Source organism: Oreochromis aureus, linkage group 14 (assembly GCF_013358895.1).
Source record: "Oreochromis aureus strain Israel breed Guangdong linkage group 14, ZZ_aureus, whole genome shotgun sequence".
NCBI lineage: Eukaryota > Metazoa > Chordata > Actinopteri > Cichliformes > Cichlidae > Oreochromis > Oreochromis aureus.
Window position 1 is genome coordinate 7,566,649 of NC_052955.1, and position 14,459 is coordinate 7,581,107.

The window sequence follows — 14,459 nt, forward strand, 5'->3', positions numbered from 1 at the left end:
CACAAGGTTTTTCTTCCAGTGAGCAGCCCCAACGTGCCTAAATAGAACTTATGCCAAGAACAGTATTTCAAGGCAAACTAGAATCACCCTTGGAACATAGCCTTATTCAGGAACAGCATGACCCACTGCAAACTCCCATTCCCCGTAGGGTGTGCACGTAGATCTCAATTCTCTAGTTTCACTTTTTCTCTTTGGGATAAGGCTGTTTTCCCATGCAAATTTTTTTTTCTTTGCCATGACTTAGGAAGTGAGGTACAATCCATAAACCCATTCTGCAGAACTATTTGAAACTCAGCAACCTGAGTCTGCAGGCTGTAAGAGGGGAGGTATTTTAAGGGTTTTGCTGAGGTATTAAACAACCTCTGTACCTCTGAGTTTCTCATTCAAACATTTGTTCCTCTTTAGCTTCTATTTTCAGTTTCCTAATGCTGACAAAAAAGGTACAGAGTGCAAGGAACAATTGCAAGTCCCTTCATCCATCTGAAATAAATATTTACGATGCTCGTGCTCCGTGTGAACAGAGCATACAACAAAAGTGGGGCAACAAATCTCACTCAGACAAAGGCATGCAAAGCAGTGTTCATTCTCACTCTTCATCGGTGAGTCTTCGAGCTGTGTGGGTGCAGGGTCATTGAGTGGGTGTTCTTGTGACCACTTACATCTGCATAACTTATAATCATATAGATGTTAGAACTCATATATTGGACATGTGGGTGGGCGAATGGGAAACCCTTGATCCCCGAGGCTTCTGTTTCTGTATACTAACATGACATTTGGCATCTTCATGGCTCAATGGACAATTGGTGTGAACTACAAAATGGCCCTGTGTGATGCCTTTACTGGTATCAAAGCCCTCTCCAGATTCCTGACTGGTAAATTCTACTTGCAATGCTGTAGCCAAGTAAGGCGTGTGCTGCCAGAATGGAAGGTCCCATGTGGAGACCTCTGGCAGTGTTATTCAGCTGCAAGTTAAAGTGAGGGAGAAAGAAAAAAAGGGAAGAGGAAGGAATCCTATACACAACTGTTCGGAATTAGAAATGATTACCTTCAGGGAAAACAGTAAAAAGTAATCAAAATAAAATGTCAACTGGTGGTCAAATATGACCTAAATCCTCTTCTAAACTTTAAGAACAGTTTTTGTTTTTTGTTCTTGTTTCTTGTTCTTAGCCAACAAAAAGCTTGGAAATTGCAGCTTGTCTCTATGGATTTTGAATCTACTCCCCGTGTCTGCGTGTGTTTCTCTAAATGCCTTTGCTTCCTCCCACAGCCCAGAGACATGCTTATTTGATTAATGGGTGAACCTAAACTGGCCATAGGTGTGTTAGCCCTGGATGGGCTGGAGCTCTGTCCAGGGTACACAGAAGGCTTACCCATCTGCCGTTCAAAGGTTTTGTTTACGAAGGGCAGCTAATCACAACAAAGTTGGCTTAGAGGGAGGAGACTAAAATGGATTGTTCCAGATAGAGGATGAACTGAGGGGCTGTAGTCAGCCGCAGTGTAAGGTAAATAGAGATCATTTCAAATTGTAAATCATGTAAAGCTAGTGTAGTAGAGTCTGAGAACAGAAACATGAAACTGGAAATGAACATGATGAACATAACTCCCACCACCACCACATGTATCTTAACTGCAGTTTCTATCTATTCCAAGAAAAGGTGAATTAAATATCAGCCTAAGCCATATGTTGGATAGACTTAATGATACAAAGGGGGATAACGAGCAGCTAGGTACAGCAGCATGTTGTCACCTGGGAGACCTGCATCCAGTTCCAGTTCAAAATATAATGCTCAAGGGACAGTGCAGCAACCCTGTATGCATTTTCTTTGATGCAAACCCTAAGGAGGGCATGTGCACATTTTATATTTATGAGTACGAGTCCCTTTGGTCAATGCTCATATAAGCTGCTCCTAATAAATGTCAGGAAAATAACAAAATAATAAATGGTTCCGTCTTACTGGCATATGACGTACTGTACTTTTAATATAGTGAATTTCAGTTACAGGAGTAAACGTAGTTCAAGCACAACACAGCTCACAGCTCTGCTTTTAACGCATACAACTCGAGAGTTTAAATAGGTGCACTGCTGATAAAGACTCAGTCCGTTACAGCTCGAGATAAAGGGATAAATAGAACCCCTTTCCTCGCTCTGGGGTGGGGCGGGTGGTTAGATTACTCACCTACCCACCCGCCTGCTTTCCACACACATTCAAACACCAAATCTACTGATACCACAGTAGCCTGCATTGCCAGCTTAAAAAGAGAGAGGACATACAGGAAGGAGGCGGCGGAGGCCATTTGGCACACCTGACTTTCTGAAAACAATGCAACACTGGAGTGAAATTCAGCCAGGCTTGAAACTGAGGAATCAATAGCAGAATGCATTAGTTGCTTTGGCATAGACCCTGCTAACAAACTGGAAGGATCAATGCCAAACTGCAGGCCATCTACATGTTTATCTTCACTGCTCTCAAAACAAAGTTGAACTATGTGCAGTAAAATGAAGAATTTCTACCACAAGGTGGACCTCAGTCTTATTAATAATGAGAAGTAGAGGGAAATCACACGTCACCTGTGAGGCCATAGGAGAAATAAGAGACACGCACACATATAAGCTATATAAATCCTTCTGAATTGAGCAATAACCTATAAAATTGATCATAACGGGGAACAGTGCAAAAATAAATGAAAGACACTGAGAGAAATATGAGGTGACCTGTTATCAGTCATATTCTGACAGTCTGTCAGCACAGGACTAGGGCACTAAGGAGCTTTACGCCAAGCTGCAGCACATTGGGAGCTTAACTATATGTCAGCGAGAATAAATAAACCTGTGTTTGTATTTTCTATGCAGCCCCCCTTTCTTATAGCACCACCACCACCGTTGCTGGTCCCCCCGCCCCACCCCTTTTACAACCACGCTGTTGCTTTGAAGCACAGTCAGCTCCCAGAGAGATATCAGTGCGGAATATTAAATGAGCGAACACCATCACTCATTAAAAAGGGAAACATTTCATGAAACAAACCCCCTTTTGTATCAAGTGCTAACCAAGCCGACTCTCAGCACGCACCGTTCTCAAAGGCAAACCGAGGAAACAGGAGAGAGAGAAAAGGGGAGAATGAAGATAGAGGGGGGTACACCCAAGTTTGCAGAAAGTAAAAAGAGAAAAATGTAAAGTTCTGGCAGGAGATCAACTCTGAGTCTCGTGAAAGATTCTGCGGTGTGTCACAATGACGGAAATTCCTCACTACTTTACGAACCTATAAAGACTAGAAACACTGCTAAATTTTAGAAATCCTCTATATTTTCATTCGAATGTGCTCTGCAAGCCAATATTCCATTTCAGCATGACCCCTGGAGGTATTTATCAGCGGATGGCATGTGCAGTGGGTGAGCTGGAAGGCTTGTAATGGGATTGACAGATATGGTTTTTCAAGGCAGTTTTTAGTCAGAAGTTGGAGGCAGCTTGTGCAGACATTCACTGTGTTAAAAGTTGACCTGTCTGAGGTCAAGATTTTCATCCCAATTTGCTTTCAGCATGATGGAAAACCCATCTATTCAGCCGCAAGTGTTTCAAAAACACAAGACATCTCTAGCGACACAAAAAAGCATTTTTTTTTCCGCCACTATATTTAGCGCTGTGATGTCAACTCCAACCCTAGCCCCAAACCCCAACCCTATATATAGAATTTATTTTTGTTATTGATTTTCCTGTGAGAACAAATAAAAAAGAAATCCATATTTTGATAGAATAGGGTCAGGCTAACTGTTCATCGCTGATGGTGACTTTAACCTTACAAGTTAAGGTAGGAAACTGTCACTGTGGCAACTGAAAAATGTACAAAAAAAACACATTACACTTAAGATAAATAGAGAAATACAGTTTTAGTTGTTTATTAGTCACATTATCAAACTGAGGCCAAAAAATCAACATCGTCAGAACGTCACCGTTTCCAGGGAAGAACTTGTAGCTAATATTTAATTTATAGCCTCCACTTGTCTAATGTGTCAGCCAACTGATATGTCGGTTTGACCCAAGACAGTAAGAGGCAGAGCTGCAGGCCAGCTCTTGTCAACAGAGTGCACAAGTCAGCACAAAATTCAACTGAGTGGAACAGCAGAAGACATGGCAACAGTATCAACTACTCCATCAACTTTTTAAACGAGTCCAGCTGGTATAATTCACAAAGCAGGCTTGTGAGTAAAATACAAAAGTGTCTGGCTTACAGAGCTGGACCAGATGAGCTCACAGCCAATGAAACAAAACCTAAAAGCTGATCAAGTCAAGTGGGTAACAGAACATACAGTGTGCACTGTGACACTGTCTGTGTGTCCACCTGTAGCGCTCTAATCATGTGTAAATTTGGGAACCTCTAAGCATCAGTTTTCCCCTTTCTTTTTCAAACTCAGCAGGTTGTTCACTGACTGGTTTCCAGTAGTACTCTGCACCCTAATGGAGGCACACCATCAGCCCAGCTGCCTGTTGTAAATTGACTTTTTCAGGCAGTCACACCGGGGGGGGAGGGGGGCTGGGAGCTGTACTGATCAGATCTGCTTTATTTACAAGTATACGGCCTTAGTGAAAAGACCAGGAATTATCCACACTCTCAATCCCTGATCAGCCCATGACTAAATGCTCTAGTTGTAAACCCAGTTACAATGAGCAATGAATGGTACTCCCATATGGCATCTTCTTTAAAACCAATGAAGCAGAAAATACAAGAAAGCAAAAAGAAAAAAAACAAAAAAAGACCCATTAAAAGGCTGCACTCCCTTCACAACAATTTTGAAAAACAGAAATGGATGCAGATCCTGTAGAGAAATAAATATAATTTGCTTTTAACAAAAACGACAGATTACAGGTAGTAACTATAGTAACGGAGCACTAAAGGGAAAAACGGTTCAGAGAAACTCTACAAGCTATTGGCAAGCCAAGACGGTGTCTCATGAAAACAGCGCAGACTGTCAGAATCCTTCCAGCATGTGAAATTATTTACTTTTTCGTCTGTGAAGATTTACATCAAGTCAGCAACCATAATAAGCCCACCCTAAGATGCTGGAACAGCAATCTGACAAAGAGTAAATTAAATATGGAACAAGTATAGTTCGTCAATTCTCATTCTCATTCTCAAGATCAGAACTGGAGTTTAACCATTTAATCCCTTGACAAGGTTCGGCTAAATAGACAGAAAACGACTGAACAGATTAATGCCAAATCAGAAAAGCTCAGGGCTAGATTTGATCCCTTTTATTGATTTCCCTTTCCTTCACTTTGCTGATACTGCGATCCGACTTGAAACAGAGAAGAATTTCAATGATTTAAAGCATAAAATTGCGGCTGCAGCTTGCTGATAAATGTGTTTTCCATCCTGTTTCTATATGGTGACTGTCTGGTGTTAAGACAGCAAAGGATGCAGAGAGGACACCTGACAGACACTATACACCAAAATAAAGACCAAATAAAACATTGTATATGATACTGAACTGCATGTTCTTACAAAACAGGCTATCTGGTAACTTTAAACTGCTGTTGTCTGGGACAAACGCTGCTTGTGATATTTGAATAAACTTCTCTGCTTCCTGAAATAGCTTCATTCAGTGACTGGAGCGCAGCTCCAAACTATTTCTTTATCAGAGAAACATGCAAAAGACTGTAAGGTCCTAACTTAGGGCCCTGAAACATAACTACAATCCTGTATGTACACTGGTAACTCCAAACAATTGGAAAGATGAACTTAATTTAAGATTTGTTCAGTCTTTAATAGTATTTGTGCAGTCATCCGCATGCAAGGAACACTCCATTTTGCCATAACCTTTCCATTATTTAGGTTCAGTGCTTATCGTCATGTTTTATTCATCAATTTTGTGACACGCAGACTCTATGTGAAGACCACAGGGGCTGGAAATGTGCATCATGAACTAACAAAGAAAAGAGAAAATGTGCCTCTTGTCCTCGGCAGAGGTGTATAGAGCAATACTTTGAAAAAACAAAGAAATATCACTTGTTTGAGAGTACCTCCTGAAATTAATGAAGGGCCATTCAATTTCCATAATGACAGCAGACACACAAAAAGAATCTACCCTTTACAGGGACATTTCATGCAGTGGTTTGAGAAGGATTTGCTAAGGAGATGACAGCACAACCCCAATGAGCTAAACACAGTGAGATGAAGTTTGAGTGGCCAAGTGCCTCCATTAGTTCTTCTGGCAAAAGCAAAGCTTAATCTCCTGTCAGCTCCCCTCAAGCTACTCTCCCAGGACTCAGAGTGCTCTCACCCATCCATCACCTCAGCGGGGACCAACGGGAGACTCCCCAAAGGAGCGAGGATCAAAGCAATTTGCATTCACACTGAAACCATCAAGGCCCAACAATCCCACAGTGACACTCCATTTCATTATATCACAACTGTCATCCAAATGAAATGCAAAATGTCATGGAGCGGCAATTACAGTTTTCTTCAAAAGAGCATTTTAACTTTGTTAAAAGCTAAAATGCTAATTACAATGTTCCACAGGCTAGCCTGTATACCTACCTCTCATCTCATAAAAAAGGAATTATCCACATGGCTGTTTCAACACTCAACATCAAGCAACTACAAATCCATTTATGAATTTGCCTGAAATGTTCCCTCAACCCCCTGACTCCCCAATCAATCAATCAATCCAACTGAAGTGCATGACATTTCCAAACAAAAGTAGATTTTCAGTGTACTTCAAATGAGTCAAATACAAGCTGCTGCAGCAGCACAGCACATGGCTGTTCGTCACAAGTCAAAATGAAGTCTTGTGTGTCAGGCTTTGATGACAAGCTTACGCATAGAAATCAGGTAGTTAGCTGCTCGACTAATCTGTGATGGATGAAACAAGAAAGCTGTATATCAAGAAAAAAAAAAAAACAGGCAACATTGAGTCATATTCACACATCTCATGGGACATTATGTGAGAATCAAAACAACAAATAAGCACAGTTAAAGGTCACGGACACAAGACGATGCAGCTGTGTAGTGCCATCACAAGAGTAGCTTATGACTGAACACTGTAGACAAACACGGAGAAGAGAGCTGAACAACAGGGGTCTGCAGCAGAATGATTTTAGCTTTCATGCTGCCAAGTTATTACAAAGATTATAATTCACAGCCACATAATTTCCAATCCTGAATAATAGCACATTCAAAGTTGACGCTCGTCCACCATTCATAGTTCATTTCCCAAACGTTAAATCCAACTAAGATGAGGAATTAGAGCTCGGAAATCCCCTTATCCCACCACTCAGAGTGATATCTATATGGGTTCCTACTGCACCGGGGCCAAAAGAATGGAGCCAAGCCATAAACAACCACCTGGTTGCTAACTGCATTCACACTCAATTAAATATCAGTCTGGAATACAGGAGAGACTGAGTGCTAATATACGAACACAGGAACAGAGCTGCTGTTATTATTCGCAGATCCATTATTCTCAATGTTCCTTTTATTTGATCATCTATTTGGCGAGCGTCTCAGAATATTTCTGTGTTTATGAATTTGGCACTGCTGGGTTTTCCACAAATGGTTATTACCAAGCACAAATGGTTTTCCCTCGTGGAGAACTGCAACAGGGGTTGCTGTAACTTGCATTTGTTAGGGCCTTTCCCACTTGTTTGTGCTTTAGTAATGAGGAAAGAGTCTGGAACATGTTGTATATCAATTAGACCATCAAAGCTAGTGGGCATTTATGGCAACGCCCTTTAACCTCAGGGTGAAAGAGAAAATCTTTGTTTTTGCATGTCAAAAGAAATGGGTCCAAACAGATGCTGAAACATGAACTTTCAAAGCTGTTCTCTTCATGAAGATGTCGAAACACATTAATAATGTATTCACTTTGGTTTTAAATAAATTACAGCAATAAAAAAGAGATAAGAGCAAAGCATTTTCATATATTTCTAATTATGCTTAGAAAACCTTTCTTGCTTTGCTCAAATAAGACATTTCCAGGACACTTTAGGTGCACTTTTCGAGACATTTTTCCACTCCCTCCATTGAACAGCTTCAAAAGATTTCTACCGTGAATCCCAAGGGAACCAGTTAATCCTGATCTTCTCCACAAGCAAAGGGATCATCTCAATATAAATCAGACAGGGCTTTTGATCAAAGTATTCAATCAGTCTTAAATGCATGGAGCCACACGGAGCCTCACTGTGAACAAGGTCAACATCTTGGTTGTTCTCAAGCTCAAAGGAGTTGAAGAAAACAGGATGTGCCAGAATATTTCTCTAGTAAAGACTTATTAAGAGCTATTAGGCTCAAAGGGGATCACCAAAGTAAGAGCTCCAACATATTACATCGAGTAAACACGTACAACCTGAAGTCTGTCAAAAAAAAAATGAGGGTATTAGTGCCCATCGAAACTCTGGTGTGACCTTTTTAGACCACACTTGACCTTCTTCCATTGTTTACTTAAATTGGGGGCGCCTTACAGAGTTTATCAGTCTAGGATGTAAAAAGTTTGGTAAACCTTCAGCTAGGCCTTAAAGCCCTCTCTGCATAACTAACCAAAAACATGAACACACATGCACAAATATGTGTTCCAACTAAAAGGTTGTTAATAATGACACACCCTAAAAATGAGTCAAATACAGTTATTAGGTATTTGCTTAATGATCAGGCCCACTTTGGGGAAGCTTTAATGCCAGGGTGATCAATGTCAGAGTATTGCTCCACTTATTCGCTTATTAATTCGCTCAGCACCACCACCCACTCCTAAACACAAACTCCCAGAAGAATTGGTTTCAGTGTGGCAGAGAGTTAAACGTCACCATGAGTCATTCTTCTGAAAATATGATTATTCGACAAGGAAACTACAAAACAAAGACCCCAATGTGTCATTCGGAGATTAAAATGTGGGAATTAAAATCTATCCTAATTATATTTAATTATTGTAAGTACTAATTATTTACTATTTTAATAAATCAACTAACAGGCAGGCGCAGAGGATAATATGTTTCAATTATCATTCCAGTGCACTCTGTGTCTCTGAGTTGCCATTACAATGAAATATTGGAAAAACTTAAAGGGCTGCTGGCCTACATGGCTCGCATTTATCGCCATCTGCCTGCTGCCGGAGTAAGTTCATTTTTTGGCAACTAAATAAGTATTCTGCAGCCGTTTTGGATTCAAAGGCAGACACCACTTTCCATTTTTTCCCTCACTCATGTCGCACATTTTGTTGCAAAACATAATCCATGCAGTCTTATCAATCCACACATTCGTGCATTTGTCTAATCAAGTCTGTCATTGCGGGAACATCATGCATCTCTCTCTATCACACACACACAGAAAGCAGGGAGCTAATGATAAAATAAGGCAGACGATTCACTGCTGAAGTCTATTTCTACGGCTTACCTTGAATGTTCAGCGCCAACAGGAGCGCCCATATCCCCACATACACCGCCATGGCACCTCAACTATCCGGATCTGGTCTGATAACCTGAGAGTAGATGGATAGTGCTCACTCGACCCAACACAGACCCCGCATGCAACTTCTGGAAATCCCACTTCGGTCCAAACTAGTCTACCTCCCTTACACAGCAGTAGGAGACTTTCGCAAAACTAGAGGATTGGTGGTGCGCTTCTCCGTGCCAAAGCATCAATTTCTCGTCTGCGGCGATTCCCTGTCTGCCAGAGAGAGTTTGCACTAAGGAGAACCTGGCTGGGTCCCCAAAGCGAGATCCAAGCAGCTGTAGATTTGCTGTTTAGGCGAAGAAGTGTTTTACAAAATAGCAGGCAAGAACAGAAAGGAGCGCTGGGTTCTTATCAAAGAAGCTCTTCCAGTTTAACCATATAGCCTTTGTTGCTCCATCCACCGCAGCGCCTGCTGAACTCTCTCTCCCCCCCCCTCCAGTATTGTGGAACTGAGGTAAAGTGGGCGGGAGGTCCTCGATCGATGCTCTACTGGGAAGTTTCCAACACTTAAGAGTTCCTCCGAGGCAATGTTGTTTCTCTTTCCACTTCCTTTGCAAAACTAGCACAACACCTTGCAGATTAGTGGGACTGGTCCCTGTTTTAGTTCCGTATGTCCCGGTTCTCCCGGTGTGCAGCCACGGCCAGCTTTCAGAAATCAGCACACCAGGTCGGCGAAGTTATTGCAACTCCAGAAATGGTGGGATGCGCCCCCTTTTCTGGTTCTTTTTTGGATGAAATACAGTGTGGCTTTATCCTGCTGCGCGTACCGCCCTGCTGATCTGCCACCACAGTATGTTGCTGACTATCGCTGACGCTTTGGGAGAGAGATCGGGATCGGATGACGTTGTGCAAGGGAGGAGCTTGGATTGTCCTGCAAAAAGCATCGCCTGGAAAACTGCAGCAGGCTGGTAGCCCCTACTCGGGGGTGCTCTCAACTTTTTTTTGCATGCCATGTGGTCTCATATATGGCACGATTGGAGCAGGCGTTAAAAATGTTCGCAGAGGGGTAAAAAAATACAACTGCTGGAGGATAGATCTGTCGAAAAGACTGAGTGGGGATGTGGGAAGACAATGGCACAACCCGTATAACTATACAAAAGTGGAATAATCCAGTGCACGCGCTACTCATATATTGGAAAGCCCTTAGGGCCCACGGACCCACTGAAACTATTGACAGAAATGAGAATCAAAATAAAAACTTTCAGTGAATACATGGCCTAAATATTAAAACTATTTCTTAGCTCATAGTATTGAGGGAGCCAGAGAATTCAGCCAGTGAAATTAACAGCCAAATGAATCCTATTTCTGTCTTTGTTATGGTCTGTTTTGCGTGGTCTAGCAGACTGAAATAATCCAGTATCAAAATCAAATTTGATTTATTTCCAGTGGCCAAAGGTGAAGCACATATTTTGAGGCTCATCTCATAAGGCAAAGCCCAATAAGACTTACCCGTCAATTATTACACTTTCAACTTCAAATTAATTAAATAATTGAGAACGTATATTATTTTTACAAGCAGGGAATACCCATGAATCTCCTCAGTGACGCCTACAGAAACCCCAGACCTCAAGTGAACCACAATTTTAAAAAATAAGCTGGGGCAGTGAAAGCTGAATTATGATCCAAAGTTATCCATGCATACACTGCTAGTGAGGTAATGGCTCCTAAATTAAAAACAGAGGAAGTGACACTGGAGGAATCTGATCTTACTGCAAAAAATGACTCACCATGACTCTGTGTGTGTCTGGTGGGGTGGGGGTAGAGAGCTAGTTTATATCATGAAGCAACTGTGAGAGCTGACTAACCACACTCAGTAAACCTTTTCCCTTCAGTGTTCCATACTTTCTCATCCTACTCTCGGGAGCAACCGAAGAGGAAGGTACTGGCTGTAAATGATTTTGGGGATGAATGTGATAACACTTCCCTCTTGTGGACAGAAGGTCTTTAGATAATTACAACAGATCAGGAGTAACATGATTAGAATTGTAGATTTGACTGTGTTGTTTGAAGGGTGCTGGTTTGCATGTGGTCCAAATCCTGTCATTGATCATGATCTAAGATCAGCTCCACAGAATTATCTGCAGAACAGCAAGAGAAATTGTCTGGCATGACAAAAGAATACCGAGCCAACTGCTTATTAGGGTCAGAGTGGTGGCGATATAATTCATTCTGTATAAAACGGAAAACTACAAACAACAAAAACTATTCTCTCTAGGTGTATAGTGTGCAGTTTATATACATGCCTACAGTTCTGTTAAATGTAATAAGAGTAAGACAGGGCATTTCCACAGGGAGCATGCAGATAAACTAAAAACTTGACATTCTGTTTCGTCAAATAGAAAGAAAAACAAAAGACTTGCTGCTAAAAATTCTGCACACATTTCCTGTGGTAATGGTTTTTACAAAATGTAATCATGCCATCAGAATGTACTGTGTAGTTTGCAGCTAAAATGTTTCGCTGACTATTGATGAGGCACATACTGAAGGTGGAAATTCATGGGTATCACACGAGATAGCAGGAGTATTTTCCAGGGTTATGAATAAAACATGCAATATGAATTAACAATGTCAATTTAACATTACATTTTACCATTGGGAAGATAATCATTTAACTTCATATACCTTGAAAGGTCAGAGCAGCAGCAGAAGCCTGGAGGTATACTGTAGGAATTAGTCTAAATCTGATAGACCTGGAAAATCTGGATCTCGGGAAGGGAACATAAAATCCTTCCCTTCAAGGCCAACTACCTTAACTTTGCCCTTGAGCAAGGCATTTCATTACTGCAGGTGGCTAAACTTGCCAGCTTGAGTGTTTGTAGCTGTGTCAGTCGAAACTCAGCTGTCAGAAAGCTTCCACGCTTGGCCAAACTTCCTACAAGAGATAACAGTTTAAAAAAAGCAACAAAAAAACCTCTGGATTTGCCCCTTGCCTTTGGTGCATTAACTCCGATGCCCCCTTCATCGAGCGGCTGAGGTGATTGATTTACAGGCAAGCTGATGAAATTTGATACGCTTATTCTGAACTACTGCTTGTGTCAGAGCTCAAGGCGAGGTTTGAGCTGCTGTCGAGACTTAGGAACTGCCCTGCATAATAATTTATGTATGGAGATGAATCAGAAAAAGTAGCAATGGCTAAAGTACTGAGTAGGTCCAACAAAGGTAACAAGGAAAAAGTTTCTCCAGTCATAGCACCAGTGTCAAATAAATAGTGATTTTTGACTACAGAGACAAAATAATTGACACTATTACAGAATTTTAAAATTGGACATGTATTGAGAGGCAGTGATTATTTCAGCTGGACTTTCCAATTAAATTTTCAGATTTAACTTTCACAACAGTATATAAATGGACAATGGGTTTTAAAACTTGCATGTAAACAATGTAGGTATTTCATCCTTTATAGGAGTGCGCATTTTGTGAATTTTGGGCTGATACCAACAGCCAGTGTGGCCACTAGAAGATGCTGATAGTGGTAGTTTTCAACCATAGATGTTGGTCAGTTCAATCTTAGTTGCCAATATGTCAGAGCAGGCAATACCAGTGTTCAGTATTGGTGCGTCCCTAAGGTTTTGTTTCTTTTATGTGTTTTTCTCAGTATCTTAGTGATCCTTTTTCAGCGTTTACCTTTATTTCAATTTTTTTAGAAATGACTTAAAGACCCCAAAATTCGTATTCATAATGTTATGGATCAAAATTTGAGGTAAAAATATTCATTCAACTCATAACCACCCAATGATACTCAATTTGCCCCAATTTCAAATTTAAAACCATTGAAAAACAAATCATTCACTTATATTGTGCCACAGATCAGTACGCTATGCACAGGGTGTGTCGCATTTATTTAATGCTTCAATCCCAAATACTGTCGTCGCCTCAGGAAGTGATGCAAACACTGATTTATACAGCAAGACATGTGCCGTATTCGTGACCTAATGTAGGCTGTCACAAACTTGCAATTGTGAGCACAAAAAAATATGGCAGCGCATTGGCAATGTGCTGATGAGCAAAACAGAATCCAGGTTTTCTGCAGTCCGTAATAGCATGAAATCTGCATTGGGTCCGACCCAAGTCTGCTTCCCTGGAGAGCAGACAAGTCTTTTGATCCAAAGCTGTTAGTTTGCCTGGCCTGAAAAAAACATCTGATGGAGACATTTTTGCCTAGAAGCAGTCTGAACAAAGGCAAATCTACAGTGCTGCTTTAACATGTGGAAAACTTACATTATATTGTAAAGTAGGATCTGCATGCAGCCACACAGGCAGGTATTCAGGCTGAATACAGCGTACTAACATCTGGAAATAAAAAACACACCTGCTAGGCATCCGTTAACTGATTTCCTTCAAGATTTAATACTGTTCAATTATATAAAAAAGAAGATTATTGATGCATTGCATGATAAAATACTTGAGGGGATAATGACTTCAAATCGACATTCTCTAAGCAGAGATGTCCAGGAGGGTATGTTGATAGACAGGTCATAGTGATTATAAATCATTTGTATGTATGTGTATAAGGAACAAAAGGCAACTTCCAGAAATCTGTGGCACAAATAGAAAAAAGCCACTCACTAGTTGAACTCACTTAAAATATAATTCATACATGACCATAATAGAAAGTTTATATACATGTACTCTAAAAATGCCACACACGAACACAGCATGAGGAAAAAAACATAAGAGGAGAAAAGCTAGCAATGGACATATGAGGCAGCTTATCTCCTTTACAGTGAACAGAAAGGTCTTATCTGTTTTAGAAAAGGTGGATCAATCTTATAATGTTTTTATTGACAATGCTTCATCTAGTTCTTCAAATATAAACCAGCGGGGGGAGAAAAAGCATTCTCTGGTATGACAAGCATGTAATCCAAATCACTGGGAAAAAAAGCCTTGGAGACTTTACTTCTCAGCTGAGAAGCCCAGAGAATATCAAACAAGTTTTCCAATATGAAATATGAAGTTAAAGCTGAGATATTTACTAATATGTTTTATGGAGGTCAAAGAAAATGCGACAAAATAAGATCCCA

The 14,459-nt window shown here is 40.8% G+C and overlaps 1 protein-coding gene across 1 annotated transcript in view; it reads right to left on the reverse strand.

The window, feature by feature from the left end:
- The window catches only part of nectin1b (nectin cell adhesion molecule 1b), a 74,573-nt gene extending 64,328 nt beyond the window's left edge, over positions 1 to 10,245 (reverse strand). Inside the window, exon 1 of the mRNA XM_031751230.2 lies at positions 9,379 to 10,245. Within this exon, the coding sequence (XP_031607090.1) occupies positions 9,379 to 9,430 (52 nt within the window). The 5' untranslated portion in view covers positions 9,431 to 10,245. The remainder of the gene's footprint in view (positions 1 to 9,378) is intronic.
- Between the last annotated feature and the right edge of the window lie 4,214 nt (positions 10,246 to 14,459).